The sequence below is a fragment of the Amphiura filiformis genome, chromosome 1, assembly GCF_039555335.1.
Source record: "Amphiura filiformis chromosome 1, Afil_fr2py, whole genome shotgun sequence".
In the NCBI taxonomy this organism is placed as follows: Eukaryota; Metazoa; Echinodermata; class Ophiuroidea; order Amphilepidida; family Amphiuridae; genus Amphiura; species Amphiura filiformis.
The window spans coordinates 29,859,289-29,880,298 of record NC_092628.1 but is presented as its reverse complement, the minus strand read 5'-3'; the positions used below and the strand labels follow the sequence as shown (position 1 = coordinate 29,880,298).

Below are 21,010 nucleotides of genomic sequence, written 5' to 3'. Positions count from 1 at the left end.
GACATTCTAAACATGTTTAAAATATTTTAAAATTTATTTAAGGTCATTAAGGGGTCATAATGGTGGTCAAAAGTCCAACTTTTCAAAATGCTCCGATTAAGCTGAAATTTGAATGCAATGATCTATATGACATTCTAAACATTTAAAAAATATTTTAAAATTCATTTAAGGTCATTAAGGGGCCATAAAGGGGTCAAAGGTCAAGTTTTTCAAAATGCTCCAATTGAGCTGGAATTTATATGCAATGATCCTTATGACATTTTAAACATTTTAAAAACATTTTAAGATTTATTTAAGGTCATTAAGGGGTCATAAAGGGGTCAAAGGTCAAGTTTTGCAAAATGCTCCGATTGAGCTGAAATTTAATTGCAATTAGCCTTATGACATTCTAAACATGTTGAAAATATTTTAAAATTAATTTCAGGTCATTGAGGGCCAATAAAGGGGTCAACGGTCAAGTTTTCAAAATGCTTCAATTGAGCTGAAATTTAAATGCAATGATTCTTATGACATTCTTAACATGTTTTAAATATTTTTGAAATTCATTTGAGGTCATTAAGGGGGTCAAAGGTCAAGTTTTCAAAATGCCAGCTTTCCATGATCAAGGTATATTAAAACGGCAATTAATGAAACAGTCTTGTTAAAATTTATACTATCCAGCACAGTGTTGCTGCTGGATCAGGTCGTCACAGTCATCCGCCTAACTTACCTCGTGCCCTTGCAAAGGGCACAGTTGCTCTAGTCTTTTCTTTTATTTGTTCTTACTTTGCCTAGTGAAACCCCATCAGTGCATGCACCGTTAAAACAAAATACATAAAATCCTTTTAAAACAGGTACAATAAAATTCAAATATGAGAAATACAGAATTGCACATACAATATAATTTATAAAATACTATGTACAAATACATTTAAATACCTAGGCCAGCTGGGATTACAATAATATATGCACATAAGGTTAAATACCAATAATTACCAATGTATTACACGGGTTTAAATGGGAAAATGGCTAATTTTGGGTGGGATTTTCTCATATTCAGAACTCTCATAGTTAAATGCCACTAATATCAGGTGAAACTATATGATTTAGATGCCAAATGATCAAAAACTCAACATAGGTTGACCTGAGACTTTTCTTGTTTTAACGCACTGAACCGTAAACACCATAAAAATGGCAGTGTGCCCTCGAAGCTGAAAGTTACAATATGGTAGGGCGAATATTTACTAAAAACCGAAGCCGTGCGTATGAATGTTGGTACTATTACCCACGCAGAAAGATAATGAACTAAGAATGGTGTCATGAATATAAAATATGCTTGAATGCTCCGAAACTTTAAATACTGCGAGGGGATTTTTTTTCTATTGAGGTAATTCATTAAGGGATGTGAGAAGAGCGAACCGTGGTTTGGATTCCAGAGGGATGGTGTCTGTAAGAGGCACAGCCATCAGATAATGAATTTAACCGAGATCGCGCGTCAAATAAACTTACTGTAGTAGTTTTCCTGGTCTTTAAAAAAAATTAGGCATAGGTTGGAATCGAACCCGGTACTTCCTGGTTCTGAATCCCGGATAATACCACTAAACCAACTTCCTATCTGCACTACAACTTGTGATATTAATCCTTGATAATGCTTAACGGAATAAATCAATACTAGTGTATGATGTCCTACTATAGCAATCGATCAATCTGCTCACTCAATCATCACGTCGTTCAAATAATCAATAAATCGGAAAAAATAAATAAATAAATAAATAAATAAATAAATAAATAAATAAATAAATAAATATAAATAAATAGATAGATAACTAGATAGATAACTAGATAGATAACTAGATAAATAACTAGATAAAAAAACTAGATAAATAACTTGACAAATAACTAGATAAATAACTAGATAGATAACTAGATAAATAACTAGATAAATAACTAGATAAATAACTAGATAAATAACTAGATAAATAACTAGATAAATAACTAGATAAATAACTAGATAAATAACTAGATAAATAACTAGATAAATAACTAGATAAATAACTAAATAAATAACTAAATAAATAAACCAAATAAATAAATAAGTAAATAAATAAATAAATAAATAAATAAATAAATAAATAAATAAATAAATAAAGCAGCATAAGAAACAAATATGGCATAGCAAGATTTCGAACAAGCGACGATCAGAACAGCACCTAAGAAATCACAACGCCTTAGACCTTTCGGCCATCCGAACCATACATCCGTTTCCATATCAAAGAAATATATTCACCTCTAGCGTTACGCAATATTGGCACATGCAAATATTCAGGACTATAGGTTTGTGCACTGATAACATGCGAGTATATAGCCGTATTGTTGTCAAAATGTAATATATATAATTCCATCTAGTTAATACTACCATTATTATTTATATTAGACCACATTGTTCTCGTCCGGAGGATTTTCATGAACTAATGAAAGAAGGATGATTTTTGCTTCTTTTTTTTCAAATCGTAACATTACCATGATTACACAGCCGTGACGTTAGTCACGGCTGTGTCTTTTTTCTTACAGGTTCTTCTTTGTTACACAGCGAATTTGCAAATTCTTACACAGCGAATTTGCAAATTCGCTGTGTTCTGTCTTACGCCAATTCTTCTTTCTTCTTCTTTCTGGCAATCAGCGCTCTAGCTCCGCAAGGCATTGGCAGATTTCAACCATACTTGACCCAAATTACCATTGGGCTAGTCCAAAACTTCCATTTGACTTTGACCTGGCTGTGACCTTTGACCTAGCTGCAATGGTCAAAAACGTGATTTTTTTCCTTTTTCTTAGCAAAACGTGACATTTTGCGTGACTTGTGACGTTTTGCCCTAGCTCTGTTATGCTTTGACCGATGTTGACCATAATTGGTCACAAACACCAGTGACCATGTCCCCACATGTGACATGACATTGAACTCCATTTGACTTTTGACCTGCTCACAATGGCTTAAATGCGATTTTTACTATAAAATGTATCTTCTTCCACAAATAACATGTGATGATGACATGCTTAGGTCATGTGACTTGACTTTAGTCGGTGTCTATAGGGTGTTCACAGATAAGGGGTCAAAGGTCATTAAGGGGGTCATTTCCGGTCTGAAAGCTAAAAATATTCAAAAAATCACTGTTTTTACAAATTACAAAGCAGAGTGTTGCCATTAGCACACATGCATTGCTACCAACCAGGGTCTTTTAAGGTGTCTACAGTTTTGGGGTCAAAGGTCATTAAGCTATCGCTTCCGGTCAAAAACCAAAAATCATCAAATATTTTTATTTTTTTTATCTCAAAACGTAGAGCGACATAAACTTCATATATGCATAAGTGTTACCTGATGTATGCACGGTATTTTTATTTTTTTGGTCAAAGGTCATTTATACGTCATTTCCGGTTTTAAGCTAAATAACTTCAAGAATTTTTATCTCCATAACTAAGCATAGTATTTAATATTGGGGTCAAAGGTCATTAAGGAGGTCAAAACGTCAAACTTGCAAAAAAATGTTTAAAATTGGCCCAATCGAGCTCAAATTCAACAGGAACGATTCTTACGACATTCTAAACATGTTAAAATTATTTATTACCCCAAAGGTCAATGTTTACTTTAGGGGCAAAAGGTCAAACTAGATATATTGCATCCTCAGAAGGCTGCGAAGTCCAGCCGTGACCTTGAAGTGACCTCTTATGACCTTGAAAAGATTTGCAACACAATTGCCTTTTCGTAAAAAATTTTGGCATTACGTTTGTTAACAATCTACTTAATAAAATAATTTGACCTTTGTTGACCTCTGATGACCTTGAAATGACCTCCATTTAGTTTTAAATCATATCAATATTACATATTCTTATTTAGATTTAAATTGGACGAATTTTGGAATTTGACCCATTTTGACCTTTGGTTAGCCTCTGGTGACCTTGAAATGACCTCTATCATATTTTGAATCCTACCGTGATTACATATACTAATTTTCATTTGAATTGGGCAAATTTCAAAATTTTACCCCTTTTGACCGCAAAACAGACCCCTCCCCTTGGTCAAGCCAAATCTGATAATAAACCCTATATGCACCCAATGCTATAGTCATTTTGACATTATTCTGATGATCACAGCACTTAATATGCAGGAAAAAGTGAACTTTAAGATGATTTTCAGTAATAAACCCTATTTTACCCCTTCATGACCTTGAACTCAAAATCCGTGTTGACCCTATAGACACCAGCTAATGTCAGTGCATATGTGTCAATCTCATCTCTGTACTATGTAATCTGTAGGAAAGGAAGCATTTTGAAAGTATTTGGTTATGTGCAGAAAAAACCCCTTAATGACCTTTGACCCCAAATCTGTGTTTACCCCATAGACCCCAACTATAGTCCATGCCGATGACCAAGTCTGATTGCGCTACCATGTAATCTGTAAAAAGAAGAAGCATTTTGGTAAAAATCGCATTTTTAGCCAAAATTACTCATGCGTGACATTTAACCCCAAATGGGTCATGTCAAATGTAAAGGCTGGGGTAGTGGAGCATTTGCCCAAGTTTGGTTAAAATCGGTCCAATAATTAGGGAGCTAGAGCCAAATATGTCAAATGTTGACAGAAAGAAAGAAAGAAGAACTAGATATATTGCATCCTCAGAAGGCTGCGAAGTCCAGCCGTGACCTTGAAGTGACCTTCTATGACCTTGAAAAGATTTGGAACACAATTGCCTTTTCATAAAAAAATGTTGGCATTACGTTTGATAACAATCTACCTAATAAAATAATTTGACCTTTGTTGACCTCTGATGACCTTGAAATGACCTCCATTTTGTTTTAAATCATATCAATACTACATATTCTAATTTAGATTTAAATTGGACGAATTTTGAAATTTGACCCATTTTGACCTTTGGTTGACCTCTGGTGACCTTGAAATGACCTCCATCATATTTTGAATCCTACCGTGATTACATATACTAATTTTCATTTGAATTGGGCAAATTTCTAAATTTTACCCCTTTTGACCCCAAAACAGACCCCTCCCCATGTTCAAGCCAAATCTGATTATAACCCTATATGCACCCAATGCTATAGTCATTTTGGCATTATTCTGATGATCACAGCACTAAATATGCAGGAAAAGTGAACTGTAAGATGATTTTCAGTAATCTACCCTATTTTACCCCTTCATGACTTTGAACTCAAAATCCGTGTTTACCCTATAGACACCAGCTAATGTCAGTGCATATGTGTCAATCTCATCTCTGTACTATGTAATCGGTAGGAAAGGAAGCATTTTGAAAGTATTTGGTTATGTGCAGAAAAAGCCCCTTAATGACCTTTGACCCCAAATCTGTGTTTACCCCATAGACTCCAACTATAGTCGATGCCGATGACCAAGTTTCATTGCGCTACCATGTAATCTGTAAAAGAAGAAGCATTTTTGGTAAAATTCGCATTTTTAGCCAAAATTACTCATGCGTGACATTTGACCCCAAATGGGTCATGTCAAATGTAAAGGCTGGGGTAGTGGAGCCTTTGCCCAAGTTTGATTAGAATCGGTCAAATAATTAGGGAGCTAGAGCCAATTATGTCAAATGTTGACAGAAAGAAAGAACTAGATATATTGCATCCTCAGAAGGCTGCGAAGTCCAGCCGTGACCTTGAAGTGACCTCTTATGACCTTGAAAAGATTTGTAACACAATTGCCTTTTTGTGAAAAATGTTGGCATTACGTTTGTTAACAATCTATCTAATAAAATAATTTGACCTTTGTTGACCTCTGATGACCTTGAAATGACCTCCATTTTGTTTGAAATCATATCAATATTACATATTCTAATTTAGACTTAAATTGGACGAATTTTGGAATTTGACCCATTTTGACCTTTGGTTGACCTCTGGTGACCTTGAAATGACCTCCATCATATTTTGAATCATACCGTGATTACACATACTAATTTTCGTTTGCATTGGGCAAATTTCAAAATTTTACCCCTTTTGACCCCAAAACAGACCCCTCCCCATGTTCAAGCCAAATATGATTATAACCCTATATGCACCCAATGCTATAGTCATTTTGGCACTATTCTGATGATCACAGCACTTAATATGCAGGAAAAAGTGAACTTTAAGGTGATTTTCAGTAATCCACCATATTTTACCCCTTAATGACCTTGAACTCAAAATCCGTGTTTACCCAATAGACAACAGCTATTGTCATTGCATATGTGTCAATCTCATCTCTATACTATGTAATCTGTAGGAAAAGAAGCATTTTCAAAGTATTTGGTTATGTGCAGAAAAAATCCCCTTAATGACCTTTGACCCCAAATCTGTGTTTACCCCATAGACCCCAACTATAGTCGATGCCGATGACCAAGTCTCATTGCGCTACCATGTAATCTGTAAAAGAAGAAGCATTTTTGGTAAAAATCGCATTTTTAGCCAAAATTACTCATGCGTGACATTTGACCCCAAATGGGTCATGTCAAATGTAAAGGCTGGGGTAGTGGTGCTTTTGCCCAAGTTTGGTTATAATCGGTCAAATAATTAGGGAGCTAGAGCCAATTATGTCAAATGTTGACAGAAAGAAAGAAAGAAAGAAAGAAAGAAGAAGAAGAAACCGCTGAAAAACAGAAGTCCAGCCGCCGCTCGGCTGGACTAAAGAAGCAGAAACCACTGGGATGCAAGAGTCCAGCCGTTGCTCGGCTGGACTAAAGAAAGAAAGAAGCAGAAACCGCTGGGATGCAAGAGTCCAGCCGTTGCTCGGCTGGACTAAGAAGAAACCGCTGAGAAACAGAAGTCCAGCCGCCGCTCGGCTGGACTAAATATGGTTTGCATATAGCTATTCGCTGTGTACCCAGATTATATTGACTCTAGTTACACAGCCGTGACGTTACAGGATCTTCTTTCTTCTTCTTCTTCTTCTTCTGTCAACCTTTACATTTGCTCTAGCACTCACATGCTTACATCGATTTTGACCTAACTTAGTCACAATAATCATTGACCGTGCCCCTACATGTCACATGAAACTCGTGGGGTCAAAGTTCACGCAGGGGTCATAGGGGTCAAAAACGTGATTTCAACTAAAAATGCATCTTCACCCACAACTTACGTATGACAGCGACGCCACTTGCACACATGAATTGTTATTACCCAGTGTTTATGCGGTGTACACAGATTTGGGGTTAAAGGTCATTAAGGGGTCACTTCCGGTATAAAACGAAATACCTTCAAAAATTTCTATTAGCTAAACAAAACATAGGACAGTAACGGTATGTTCACACATGAATTATTGTTACCCAGTGTATATGTGGTATTTTTTTAAATTTGGGTCAAGGGTCATTAAGGGGTCACTTCCGGTATAAAACGAAATACCTTTAAAATACATCTTCTCCCACAAATTATGTAGGACAGTGACGCCACTTGCACACATGAATTGTTATTACCCAGTGTATATGTGGTGTACACAGATTTGGGGTCAAATGTCATTAAGGGGTCACTTCCGGTATAAAACGAAATAATTTCAAAAATTTCTATTAGCTAAACAAAACATAGGACAGTAACGGTATGTTCACAAATGAATTGTGGTTACCCCAGTGTATATGTGGTATTTTTTTATTTTGGGTCAAAGGTCATTAAGGGGTCACTTCCGGTATAAAACGAAATACCTTTAAAATGCATCTTCTCCCACAGTGACGTCACTTGCACACATGCATTGTCATTACCCAGTGTCTACGGGGTGTACACAGATTTGGGGTCAAAGGTCATTAAGGGGTCACTTCCAGTATAAAACGAAATACCTTTAAAATACATCTTCTCCCACAAATTATGTAGGACAGTGACGCCACTTGCACACATGAATTGTTATTACCCAGTGTCTATGTGGTGTACACAGATTTGGGGTCAAAGGTCATTAAGGGGTCACTTCCGGTATAAAACGAAATAACTTCAAAAATTTCTATTAGCTAAACAAAACATAGGACAGTAACGGTATGTTCACAAATGAATTGTGGTTACCCCAGTGTATATGTGGTATTTTTTTATTTTGGGTCAAATGTCATTAAGGGGTCACTTCCGGTATAAAACGAAATACCTTTAAAATGCATCTTCTCCCACAGTGACGTCACTTGCACACATGCATTGTCATTACCCAGTGTCTACGGGGTGTACACAGATTTGGGGTCAAAGGTCATTAAGGGGTCACTTCCGGTATAAAACGAAAAACCTTCAAAATTTTTTTATTTGCCAAGAAAAACAGAACAGTAACGGTATGTTTACACATGAATAGTGGTTACCCAATTCATATGTGGTATTTTTTATTTTGGGTCAAAGGTCATTAAGGGGTCACTTCCGGTCTGAGACGAAAAACCTTCAAAATGCACCTTCTGCCACAAGTAACATAGCAAAGTGGTGCCACGTGCACCCATGCATTGACATTAGCCAATGTCTATGGGCATTTTCATATATTTTGGGGTCAAAGGTCAATAGGGGTCACAACACGGCTGTGTTCGTGGTCTTAGACCACAGCTAAGTCTAGTTTCTTTCTGTCTTCTTCTGTCAACTATTACATTTGCTCTAGCACTCACACGCTTACATCGATTTTGACCTAACTTGGTCACAATGATCATTGACCGTGCCCCTACATGCCACATGAAACTTGTGGGGTCAAAGGTCACGCATGGGTCATAGGGGTCAAAGGTCATTAAGGGGTCACTTCCGGTATAAAACGAAAATTTTTTTATTAGCTAAACAAAATATAGGGCAGTAACGGTATGTTCACATTTGCAGTTACCCAGTGTATATGTGATATTTTTTTATTTGGGGTCACAGGTCATTAAGGGGTCACTTCCGGTATAAAACGAAATAACCTTTAAAATGCATCTTCTCCCACAAATTACGTAGGACAGTGACGCCACTTGCCCACATGTATTGTAATTACGAGAGCGCACCACCATTAGACGCGCCATTAAAATACACAGGGAAAGACGCACTTTTGGATCGCGCTCAGCAGTTCAAAAACGTAACTCAGCTATCAAGTTTGGTATCATATTAAAGCTAATCATGTATAGAATATTATTCTTTTAACAGAATATATTGGTGACCATCTACTTTTTTTGCTATTTTGCCGCAAAGAAAAAGTGTGCAAATTTAACCTTAAAATCACTCAATTTTCGAAACCGGACATTGTCCTAATTCGCGCCAAAACTCCATCTCTGAAATAAAACATCGGGACTTTTTCTCATATTTCGTCATGTAGACACTTGTCGGAAGCAAATGAGCTGAAAATGGGCAAATTTTGACTATACGTTTTGAAAATAAAGCTGCAACAAGCTCAAATAAGCGGTGGACTATTTTAACCGAATTTCACTGGTACATAAATCGTGGAGTGATTTGGTGGTGCGCCCTCTTACCTAGTGTCTATGGGGTGTACACAGATTTGGGGTCAAAGGTCATTAAGGGGTCACTTCTGGTATAAAACGAAATATCTTCAAAAAATGTTATTAGCTAAGAAAAACGTAGGACAGTAGCGGTATATGCACACATAAATTGTGGTTACCCAGTGTATATGTGGTATTTTTTTAATTTGGGGTCAAAGGTCATTAAGGGGTCACTTCCGGTATAAAACGAAGTACTTATAAAATGCATCTTCTTCCACAAATTACGTAGGACAGTGACGCCACTTGCACACATGCATTGGTGTTACCCAGTGTGTATGGGGTGTACACAGATTTGGGGTCAAAGGTCATTAAGGGGTCACTTCCGGTATAAAACGAAATACTTTCAAAAAATTTTATTAGCTAAGAAAAACAAAGGACAGTAACGGTATGTTCATATATGAATTGTGGTTACCCAGTGTATATGTGGTATTTTTTATTTTGGGTCAAAGGTCATCAAGGGGTCACTTCCGGTCTGAGACGAAAACCTTCAAAATGCCCCTTCTGCCAGAAATAACATGGCATAGTGATGCCACGTGTAAATGTGCATTAACATTAGCCAATGTCTATGGGGCTTTCATATATTTTGGGGTTAAAAAGGTCATTAAGGGGTCACAACACGGCTGTGTTCGTGGTCTTAGACCACAGCTAAGTCTAGTTGTTATTATCTTTCGTCGATCGTTTCGAAAGTGCTTTAGGAAAACGAGAAGGCCCTTTTTCCTTTTTTTTTTTTTTGTTTCTTCTTTTTTTCAGATGTGAGATTCTGTGGGATATACCCCTAAAGTACCACATAAAGACTTGAAAGCGATCGTTGTTCTGTAATAAACTTATTTATCGGTTTTAAGTTTTTAAGCATTCCTAAGTCTTTTAGTTTTTAATAATCTACAATTTGAACTAATCAAACTAATTCCAGAAATTGAGGCGGGAAGAGACGAGAACCAAAGTAATTATTATTATTATTATTATTATTATTATTATTATTATTATTATTATTATTATTATTATTACTAGGCGGTTACCCATATATGGCGGTTCTCGGCTGGGCGCGATTACCTGGCTGATGGTGACTGTATCCACCAAGTTTCATGCCCATATGACAGTTGTTACTAATTTGAACTCAGATGACCCCTGGTGACCCCAAAATGACCTTCCAAAAATTTGGCTCTAAATGTTGACTGTACCCACCAAGTTTCATGCCCATACGACAGTTTTTTACTAATTTGACCTCAGATGACCCGTGGGTGACCTCGGATAACCCCAAAATGACCTTCCAAAATTTTGGCTCTAAATGTTGTCTGTACCCACCAAGTTTCATGCCCATACGACAGTTTTGACTAATTTGACCTCAGATGACCACTAGGTGACCTTGGGTGACCCCAAAATGACCTTCCAAAATTTTGGCTCTAAATGTTGTCTGTACCCACCAAGTTTCATGCCCATACAACAGTTTTTAGTAATTTGACCTCAGATGACCCCTGGGAGGGGGCTCCGGGGTCAGATGACTTAACCAACATAAACTCCTTCTTGCCAGGACATAACTACACCCACCCACCGAGTTTGGGGCCCGTACGACCTACGACAGCCTCACACGACAGTTTTTAGTACCGGTAATTTGACCTCAGATGACTTATTATTATTATTATTATTATTGTTGTTATTATTATTGCTATTTATGTTAATAATTATTATCATTATTTATTTAGTGTTCTTTTATTTCATTATTATTATCATTATTATTTATTATTCACAAAGCTCGTCCAGGTTAGACCCTCCCTCGGGTCCATGGAGAACGACTAGTAATGTAGATTATACAACATTAAATAAATTAGGAGAGCTATTATAAAAAAAAAATAAACAAATTGGTCTGTAGATTAATTGAGTTTTGGTCGACACACAGTGCTCCAGGAGCACTATAAATTTTGTTGCTGTTAAGGAGAAGGTGGTTTTAGCTCTAATTATTACCCAGAGATGGAACCGAGACGGTGGGACAGTCTAGACCAGGTTACCTGTACAAACCAACCTTATACAAACCTAACCCCGGCGCCCTCTTTTTCACATTTTATATTAAGACATAAGCGACATTATGTTTTGACATTATAACGGTAATTCGTAAGTTTCAATACTTTGCATGTTTAGAGTAAAAATATCAAAATCAATCAAACAAACTAGAGAGCAAAAATTTGTTTCATATTCAAAAACGATAAAGTGAATTCAATCATTAGATGCCACATAATTGATATACAGCCTGTCTCAAAAAAATTGTGCAAGTGAAAAGCGCCCTCTATGACAATTAGAAAATACTGTTGTGACATAATGCTTACATCAACGTCAAGGGCATAGACTTAGCTCTCAAATGCCGTTTAGTCTGTTCAATTTGCTTCTTTTAATCTTTAGATATTCTTACTTAACAACGAAAGGGTAAAATCACAATTGTGCCACTTTTACTAGGGAAGAGGGCTGTACATGTAAGTCAATGATAGCATCAAGGTTATCAAGAGTTCCTTCGTGAAATCAAAAGAATGCATCAATTACACAAGAGTACATAATTGTTTTTAATGTTTTATCATGATAAAGGTTTAATGGTTCTCTTTTTCCACTTACGACAAATTAAACGATAAATAAATATTTCACATTCTGCTGTAAAATTAAATACATCTGCATGTCGATGATTTTACCATGGTCATGATGGTATACTGTTCTCATTTGTCATTCAAGACATGTTAAAAGACAAACAAATATTGCACACTTATAGGTTAATGAACTTTGACAAGTTCATGAAATTAGACAAATTGATGAAATTAGACAAAATAATGCACGCGCGCTGGTGTTCACGCGTCTAATGCGAAGGGGGGAGTGCATTAGACGCATCAACATCAGCCATCATTGATTTGCATGTACCAGCCCTATTCCCTAGTAAAAGTGGCACAATTGTGATTTTACCCTTTCGTTGTTAACTAAACATATCTCGAGATTAAAAAGAGCAAATTGAACAAAACAAACGGTATTTGAGAGCTATGACTGTGCCCTTGACGTTGATGTAAGCATTATGTCACAACGGTATTTTCTAATTGCCAAAGAGGGCGCTTTTCACTTGCACAATTTTTGTTTTGAGACAGGCTGTATGATGTGCTTTTGTAATTAAATATACAAATCGATCTGTCATTTCTCTTTTACATTTTTTGTATACAGCTGCCATTGTAGGAAGTGTTGTTGGTGTTTTGCTTTTGGTCCTCTTGACATTAATTATTGTTATATTTATTTACAAGTAAGTTACACGAAGTTGTTGAATTTATCGTACAGGTCATTCTGCATGTACATAATTACTTGTCTCCTTTATGAGTAATACTTATGTTAGAACGTGAGTGAGTTCAGTTTCACAAACTGTAGCATCCATTGAGCATCCAAAGTTTAACCTTTTTAGTGTGCAATATTTTACGAGCTCTTTTGATACCTAATTTGGAGAAACCATTAATTGTATTATCTGTAAAGAATATCGTCACGATATTGCGAAGTAGAAAAGTACGAACATTTATGTAAATGTTCTTGTTGGCTGCGCTAGCATAACGTATAGGCCCATGCGGTATGTTTGAAATGTGCATGGGAAAAGCGTGGACAATGAGTTTGGTGGACGTCGAGTGGGGAAAAGAATATGTTAGGTAAACCAACAGGTGGACAAAGGATTTTCAGCAGACCATTTTACCCCCCGGAACACCAATAGGGCTACCCATTGTTATTCTGTTTAACATCTCGTACCATCTCTTTCTCTAGGCGAAGCAAGAAAGGAGCTCACGATAAACCACAATCTGGAAAATCACGATCAGATAACAACAACCCAACATACGAACTAGATTCAAACGTAGACAATGGTAATGATACCCCAATTGACAAAGACTATAACTATGTAACTGATGCCCAACCTGACAACGACTACAACTATGTAGGTGATGCCCAACCTGACGACGACTATAACTATGTAGGTGATGCCCAACCTGACGACGACTATAACTATGTTGATGCTAACCAACTGCGTTCCACGGGGGATCCTGTGCATGCAGATAGTAATAATGATGACAATACGTATTCTTATGCTGAGACACCTGTCGGGGTAGGACTGCGTCCATCGGCACCAGAAGAGCAACCAAAGGAAGAAGGCTGGATGGAAAACACAATTTATTCTACTTCAGATGACGTTGGTGATCCAACTGCCCAAAAAGAAGGATGGGCTGATAACACTATTTATGGAGATTAATGTTGTGTGTCCCGATTAACAGCCTCGCCCCTCCAACTTTATGACATCAAAATGCAGATTTCGGTATCAGGAGAAAGTTCATATTTTTCTCAGAACCCCAAATGACATTTTAGACCTGAAATATGTTTGGTGAAGAAGAACATGGTAGATTTATGTTTACCACCTGTGATTCATGTACGTTTCTATGGGCCACTGTTACTTGGGGGGGGGGGTGGTCTAGAATCCAATTGAACTCAAAACTTCGGATAAGAATGTTTGGGTGATGTGCCTTAAGTAACGGGAAATAACATGGACCTTTTCGAGCATCATTATTTCTGAATTGTATATATGTCCAAAGTATATAAAACTATGCATTTTTGGAAAGGAACAAAATCGGTTCAGAGTAAAATAATTCAGTTATCTTTTCATGAAGAAAAGACATGAACTTAGGGAAGTTTTTTTTTCTTTTTTGGAATATGGTGTATATTTTTGTTTAAAAGAAATATTTTGAAAAAAGGAGAAAACTGTCCCCAGACTTTGATGTGCTCTAAACGCTTGCATATCTTTCACTGAAGTTATCTGCTTTTAGTGCACCAAAATAAGAATAATTTAAAAATCTGAGTGGCATTTTGACTGCAAATTTTTGTTTGTTTAAACCAGTCAGTCGTGAGAACGCTCAAACGCTGCTCTGTGTGAAAGTAAATATGCATAACAACCAGTGCGCGTAATGCTCCGTGACCAATTATGCATACTAATTAGCTCATGACATTCCCCTGTTTGAAGAGCTCTAATTTCTTTGTTTTAACACGAACATTTACGGAACTTTCAAATTATCATGCCAACCCAGTGAACTTGCAAAAAAAGAAGTAGATCTAAGTTTATTTGGATGGATAAATAGCGTGTTTTTCAAACTAGCAAATTTCAGTAGAAAAGTCGGGAAAAACACAGTATTAAATTCCATTTTTCGGCGGTAATACAAATAACACATTCGTATAATTCACAAATATGACCGATACAAAGGTTTTGAATACCAATACCTCGAAAAATCCGTACGAATTGGCCAAATGAGGTTCGAGAACAATCAACCCGTGACATTCCCCTGTTTGAAGAGCTCTAATTTCTTTATTTTAACACGAAAAAGTATCACTCTCTCAAATTATCATACGAAACTAGTGAACTTGCATGTCACAAAAAAAGAAGGAAATCAAAGATTATTTAGCTGAAAAATAAACGTGTGTTTTGAACAAAACAATTTCAGTAAAAAGTTGGGAAAAAAGCACCATATTTAAACTTAATTTTGTATTTGTAATTTAAATAACACAATCTTAAAAATCACAAATATGAAAGATAAAACGGTTCTGTACATAAATACCACGAAAATGTTGTACAAATTGACGTAAATCAACCGGGAGGTAGACAGTTATCGGCGAAGATAAAATGAGCTTTGAAAATATTCAGGTTTTTTAAAACTTTTTGTTTACTTATTTATCCTGTGCCGAACTAAACGCGTATCACACTACACACCACTTGCATAGAGCGAGCGTCACGCAAAGTTAACCGCGCGCCGGCGCGGTATTTGCGTTAGGGCGCGAACAACCCGAATGTTGACTAGGTGACGCAAAAAATACCACGAGAAAGGCCTGTAATTCGGTAAAATTCGCATTTTTCCATCAATTTAGACACTTAATCTAAATAACACATACCTATAAATATACCAAACGAAGCGGAATTATTTGATCTACATGAAAATGACGTCAAAAAGTTCACGATTAGGTAAATCGTAGAGGAGGTAGACGAATGTCGCCTAAGCTTTTCAATTTGGGTAAATTCAACAAAAAGTTAATGTCATTTAAATGACCAAAAACAACGAAAATAAAGCAAACTTGGTCTCGTTTTTTATCACAGAATTAAATGTAGGATCCTACATGTCTCCTTAGCAATTTGGAAGCAATTTTGAAATGTTTTTTCAGAAAACAGATGCCAGTATACACCTTATCTTTCAGGTCAGTCAGTGCTCAGCGTGATTTTGTCCAAATTATTGTACACGAATTGCGAGCGAGATTCTTCGGGATCCTCATTTCACAACTACCGAATTGAGCTCATTAGCGACCGTCATAAGGCGACCGTGCTCACGACCATAGACATACCACTAGTTTGTCTGGGCTCACGACTGACTGAAACACATTTGCTGGCGTTAACAACATACCGAATGTGCTTTGACTGCTTTTGACATACGCGCAGGGTTGCGCCGCGCCACGCGACGCGAATCGCGCATGTATTCACAATACTTCGCATATATTCGCACATTCCTGACTCATTATTTCCCGCCAATTTAGTAAGCTGTTTTGAGCCATGTGACTTTTAAGAGTTGAAAAGAGGGAAACAAATCAAGTAAAAATGGGAGGAAATATTAACAAGGTAATTAACATCTATTATTGTTCATCAAGTATCAAGAAATCTCAAATTCGGGCGTGGAAGAATGTATATCCCCTTATTCTGCCCTTAAGTCCGCTGAAAGAGCGTCATCACATACCTTTCTTACTCAATGTAGATGTCGTATCAGTCTCACTGAACCGATCTTCGTTTCTGTTCTGACATTAAACTTTTCTATTTCCCTATGATCTTATACACAGTTGCCTAATGATCTTATGCGGTTGACCTTGCCTTTTTGTCTGATATTATATTATGCACGAACACCAAAAAGGTTTCGTCTCTGGTCAACGTATTGCCAACAATGAACATTTACAAACTGATGAGTTTAGTTTGATCACATGCATAATATATAATGAAAATATTAGATATATTTAATTATAGCAATTCGATTCAACAGTGGAATCATATTTTTTTTTCAAAGTTCTTCATCAGTCTTAGTTATTATCTGCTCCAATTCCAGTGACACCTCATGCATATTGCAGATTTTTAAAGCAATGCTTATCTATTTGAATACATCCAAAGATCCAGGAAAATTAATGAGGTGTCAAGCTCTGTGTCACTTCAGCTGGAATATATAATAATAATAGATTACTTGTTTTACCAATCGTTTAATGTTGACAGAGGACTTCACAAGGTGACGGGCTACCCAGCAAACACAAAAACGTTTTAAAACACGTTTTAAATAAGTTATATTTTGGCATTTGGTTTAGGTAAAAACGTTTTAATAACATTAAAATGTCGGGTTATATAAAGGTCATGATAACGGTTTTAAAACATTTTCTATGGAAACACACTACAACAATATTCTTAAATGTTTTCAACAAATGTTATTGTAAACTATTTTTGCAAACAGTTTTGCCAAATATTTTGTCAATACTTAAATAACATTATGTTAAAATATTTGAACCCAGCAAACACAGAAATGTTCTTAAAATGTTTTTTCAAAACCTTTTAATAACATTTAAATGTCGGGTTATATAAAGGTCATGAAAACGATTTTAAAACGTTATTGCAAATATTTTGGGCAAACATTTTTTTCAAAATATTTTTTCAATCTCAAAATAACCTTCTGTTTAGAATGATTTGTACCAAGTTTTCAAAAATGCTTTTGGAATGTTATTAAAACGATTTTATACCCTTTATATAACCCGACATTTAAACGTTTTCTGTAAAACATTTTTGTTTGCTGAGCAGTAGATTATCAAAAATGTTTTTTAAGGTTATGAAAACGTTTTATACTCTTAATATACCCTTTATATAACCCGACATTTAAACGTTTTCTGACAAACTTTTAGCACCTTTTGCGAATGATGTCGAAAACGTTTTGTGTTTGCTGGGTAAGTCCTTATTATTCATTCTATGTGTTGAAGTGTTTTGGTAAGATGGTTCGAAACAGTTTTCTCATAGATATTTAGGCGAATGGACATTGTGACTTATGAGATTTCACAAAATATTGTGCCCTCAATTTTGGTGGAAGTCCAGTTTTTAACATGTATGCAATGTTGGTGCAGGACAGTTCCAAAGCATATAAGCTTAACGCGGCGCTCACATTACGTCTCTTATTTTCAAAACACAGATGTGTGGCTCTACATTACTTTTTCCTTCTTACCTAGCTGGGGGGTTTACACCCCCCAGCTAGGTACTGTAATGCTCTCCGATTCTTCTTTCTTTCTTCTTCTGGCAACAAAACTTCAAAATGCTTCTCCTCCTACATATTACACCCTACAATTACGTAACTTGCACACATGTATCGGCTATATCCAGTGCCCATAGGGTGCAAACAGAATTGGGATCAAATGTCATTAAAGGGGCATTTTCGGTATATAACCAAATATCTTCAAAATGCTTCTTCTGCCACATATTACATAGCACAATGTCGTCACTTACACATGTGCATCGGCTTTACCAGTGCCCATACCTTGCACACAGAATTGGGGTCAAAGGTCATTAAGGGGGGTAAAATCTTACAATTGCATTATCTGGACATCTGTAAGGGGTATGGGGCTCAAACTCAATACAATAAATCTCATGACCAGGGGAACATTTTGCGGGGGTCAGGTCAAAGGTCATGCAGAGGTCAAATTTTAGAAACGCATTTCCTGGACATCTGTAAGGGGTACGGGGCTCAAACTTGGTGACAACAAACTTAATGATCAGGGAACATGTTGGAACACTTTGCAGGGGTCAGGTCAAAGGTTATCTGGGGTCAAATCTTTATAACTTCATTTTCTGGATATCTGCAAGGGGTATGGGGCTCAAACTCAGTGACAACAAATCTCATGACCAGGGGAACATTTTGCAGGGGTCAGGTCAAAGGTCATGTAGAGGTCAAATTTTCTAAATGCATTTTCTGGACATCTGTTAGGGGTACGGGGCTCAAACTCCACAACAACAAACTTACTGACCTGGGGAACATTTTGGAACACTGTGCAAGGGTCATGTCAAAGATCATCTGGGGTCAAATCGTAGAATTTCATTTTCTGGATATCTGTAAGAGGTACGGGGCTTAAACATGGTGACAACAAACCTCAAGACCAGGGGAACATTATGGAACATCATGCATAGGTCAGGTCAAAGGTCATCTGGGGTCAAATCTTAGAATTGAATTTTTGGACATCTGTTAGGAGTACGGGACTCAAACTTGGTGAAAACAAACCCCATGACCAGGGGAGCATTTTTGGAACATTTTGTAGGGGTCAGATACCTCCACAACACCAACATGCCCCAGCTAGGTTTGTGGTCTATGACCACCATTTGCCACTAGTTCTTCTTCTTCTTATATATGCAACTTTGTTGAGTATTTATGTAGATGTAGATGTAGATGTATTATATTATTTAATAATAATAATAATAATAATAACACTAATAATAATAATAATAATAATAATAATAATAATAATAATAATAATAATAATAATAATAATAATAATACGAGTTCACTGCCAAGGGAAGTGAAAAATGGAGTTATATTATGTAGACTCTACGATTGTTATGATCTGCTTGACCCAGCACGAACTTTATAAGGAAGTTCATTCAATAGAAAACTTATAAAAAAGATATAAAAATTAATTATTAACTTGCTTGTACTTAAATTGTTACATACGCAATGTAGTGAAATATTGAACCAACTGCCATTATAGTTTCATACCATGTTATAAGGAAGTCGTCTCTCACATTTCTGTACGACCTACAACCGAAACAGGAATAACGATGTTACCATTTATATTCGCCTTGATAACATTTGGTTCTTTCATGAACATGAATAGTATTGAATGTCAAAATGATTACGGTAAGATCTACATTGGAATAACTCAGTTTCAATAGTCACATACGTAAAATCACTTCAATGATCTGTCCCCAGCTCGCCTATTTTACGGACGTCTACTGATACCCTTAACATAAGAACAGACTTTATCAAGTGAAATAATAAAAACTTACCTTACACATCAATGTGATCTTTAAAAATTGTTGCTAAATGTGAAGATATGACGATATCAAGTTATTTACTCATATTCATGTCATCACACGAAAGCATTTTGATTCATGAACATGTAGTAAATGTCATGACAAAATTGTGTTTTAGCTCGAGTCAAACCCCGCCCTCCCCCAACTCAACACAAAAGTGACAACCATGAGAGTTACCAAATCTTTCAAAGACCCCCTTTGCAATGATTTTTCACCAAATTTACCCCCCTTTTTCGTGTAAAATCCAGGCAAAATTTGGCCAAAAACAACCCCTTTTTCTGGTTTTCATTGACCAGAATTTCAAACACCCCTTTTCAATGACACTAAATATTGACATAAAATTACAGGATTTTCGCAAGTACCCCTTTTATCCAAATTTCACGGACAGTGGAAATTAAATACCCCCTATTTTGCTGATTTCACGGTCAAATTTCACGGGCAGATCAAATTAAATACCCCCCCCCCCCTATTTTGCCAATTTCGCGGTCCTCGCTACTGGTATAGAATTACCCCTTTTCCGGCGTGCTCTTTGGTAACTCTCATGGTTGCCAACTTTTGTGTTGAGCTGGGGGCCGGGAGTCCAGCCACATCACTCGATCGAGTCACTGTACAAATTCACTGGGTTGAATCATCGAACATCACTAGTGTCAGTCGCCTCAATTCACCTCGAGTCACAAGTCATGACTCGTTAGACTCTGCAAGACAGTCACAGTACAAGAGGTAAACGCAGTTTAAATTCACCATGTAAAGCTAGCTATAATAGCTTATAATAGCACGTTTTGGGATCGTTGGGTAGTGTGCTTTAATTTAATTTTGTAGTAAAAAAACGACGAATAGTTTTACTGATTCGAATGCCAACTCCTCATGTGCCAAAAATTCGTTTTCGGTTTGTGATAATATAAGAACATGGGATAAAAGGGTCAATAACTGCAGCTGACAGAAACAGCTGCTGGCAAAATGGAAAGCAGTGAATTGACCAAATAACCAAAACCAAAAAGGCCCCTGTTGCAATCCTACATGAGCGTTATATGGAATCAGGCTGATTAAACTGTGCAGCCCTATTTACAGCATCTATTTACACAAAGACTCTATTTTAACACAAATATCTCGGCACACATCATTTTTTAGAAATGACAAAATGCAAAGATCTTGGTGCCAGATGTGGTTTTGGTTTACTTTTTTAATTCTACCACGTAAATTTTTTGCTTCAAATTAAACAAAACCACCGATATAATTCACCCCCCAATATTGCATCAATATATAAAGATGCATTTTTGTGAACGGATATAGAAAATACATGTGACATGTATTCTTCACAGCAAATATTACGTTCATACTTAATTTGCTATCAAAGTTATTGATATTTTTGTTAACATTTTGGGTAAAAGCATTAAAAATAACAAAAACTGAATTATTCAACCCATATATCTCAGTTCACGTCACTTTTCAGAAA

The 21,010-nt window shown here is 36.4% G+C and overlaps 1 protein-coding gene and 1 long non-coding RNA gene across 2 annotated transcripts in view; one reads left to right on the top strand and one right to left on the bottom strand.

The window, feature by feature from the left end:
• The window catches only part of LOC140165970 (uncharacterized), a 29,868-nt gene extending 15,961 nt beyond the window's left edge, over positions 1 to 13,907 (top strand). The window contains exons 8-9 of the mRNA XM_072189333.1: positions 12,621 to 12,696; positions 13,200 to 13,907. Coding sequence (XP_072045434.1) covers positions 12,621 to 12,696; positions 13,200 to 13,680 — 557 coding nt within the window. The 3' untranslated portion in view covers positions 13,681 to 13,907. The remainder of the gene's footprint in view (positions 1 to 12,620; positions 12,697 to 13,199) is intronic.
• Positions 1 to 21,010, bottom strand: part of LOC140141472 (uncharacterized) — a 262,118-nt gene that overhangs the window by 107,291 nt on the left and 133,817 nt on the right. The window lies entirely within an intron of this gene.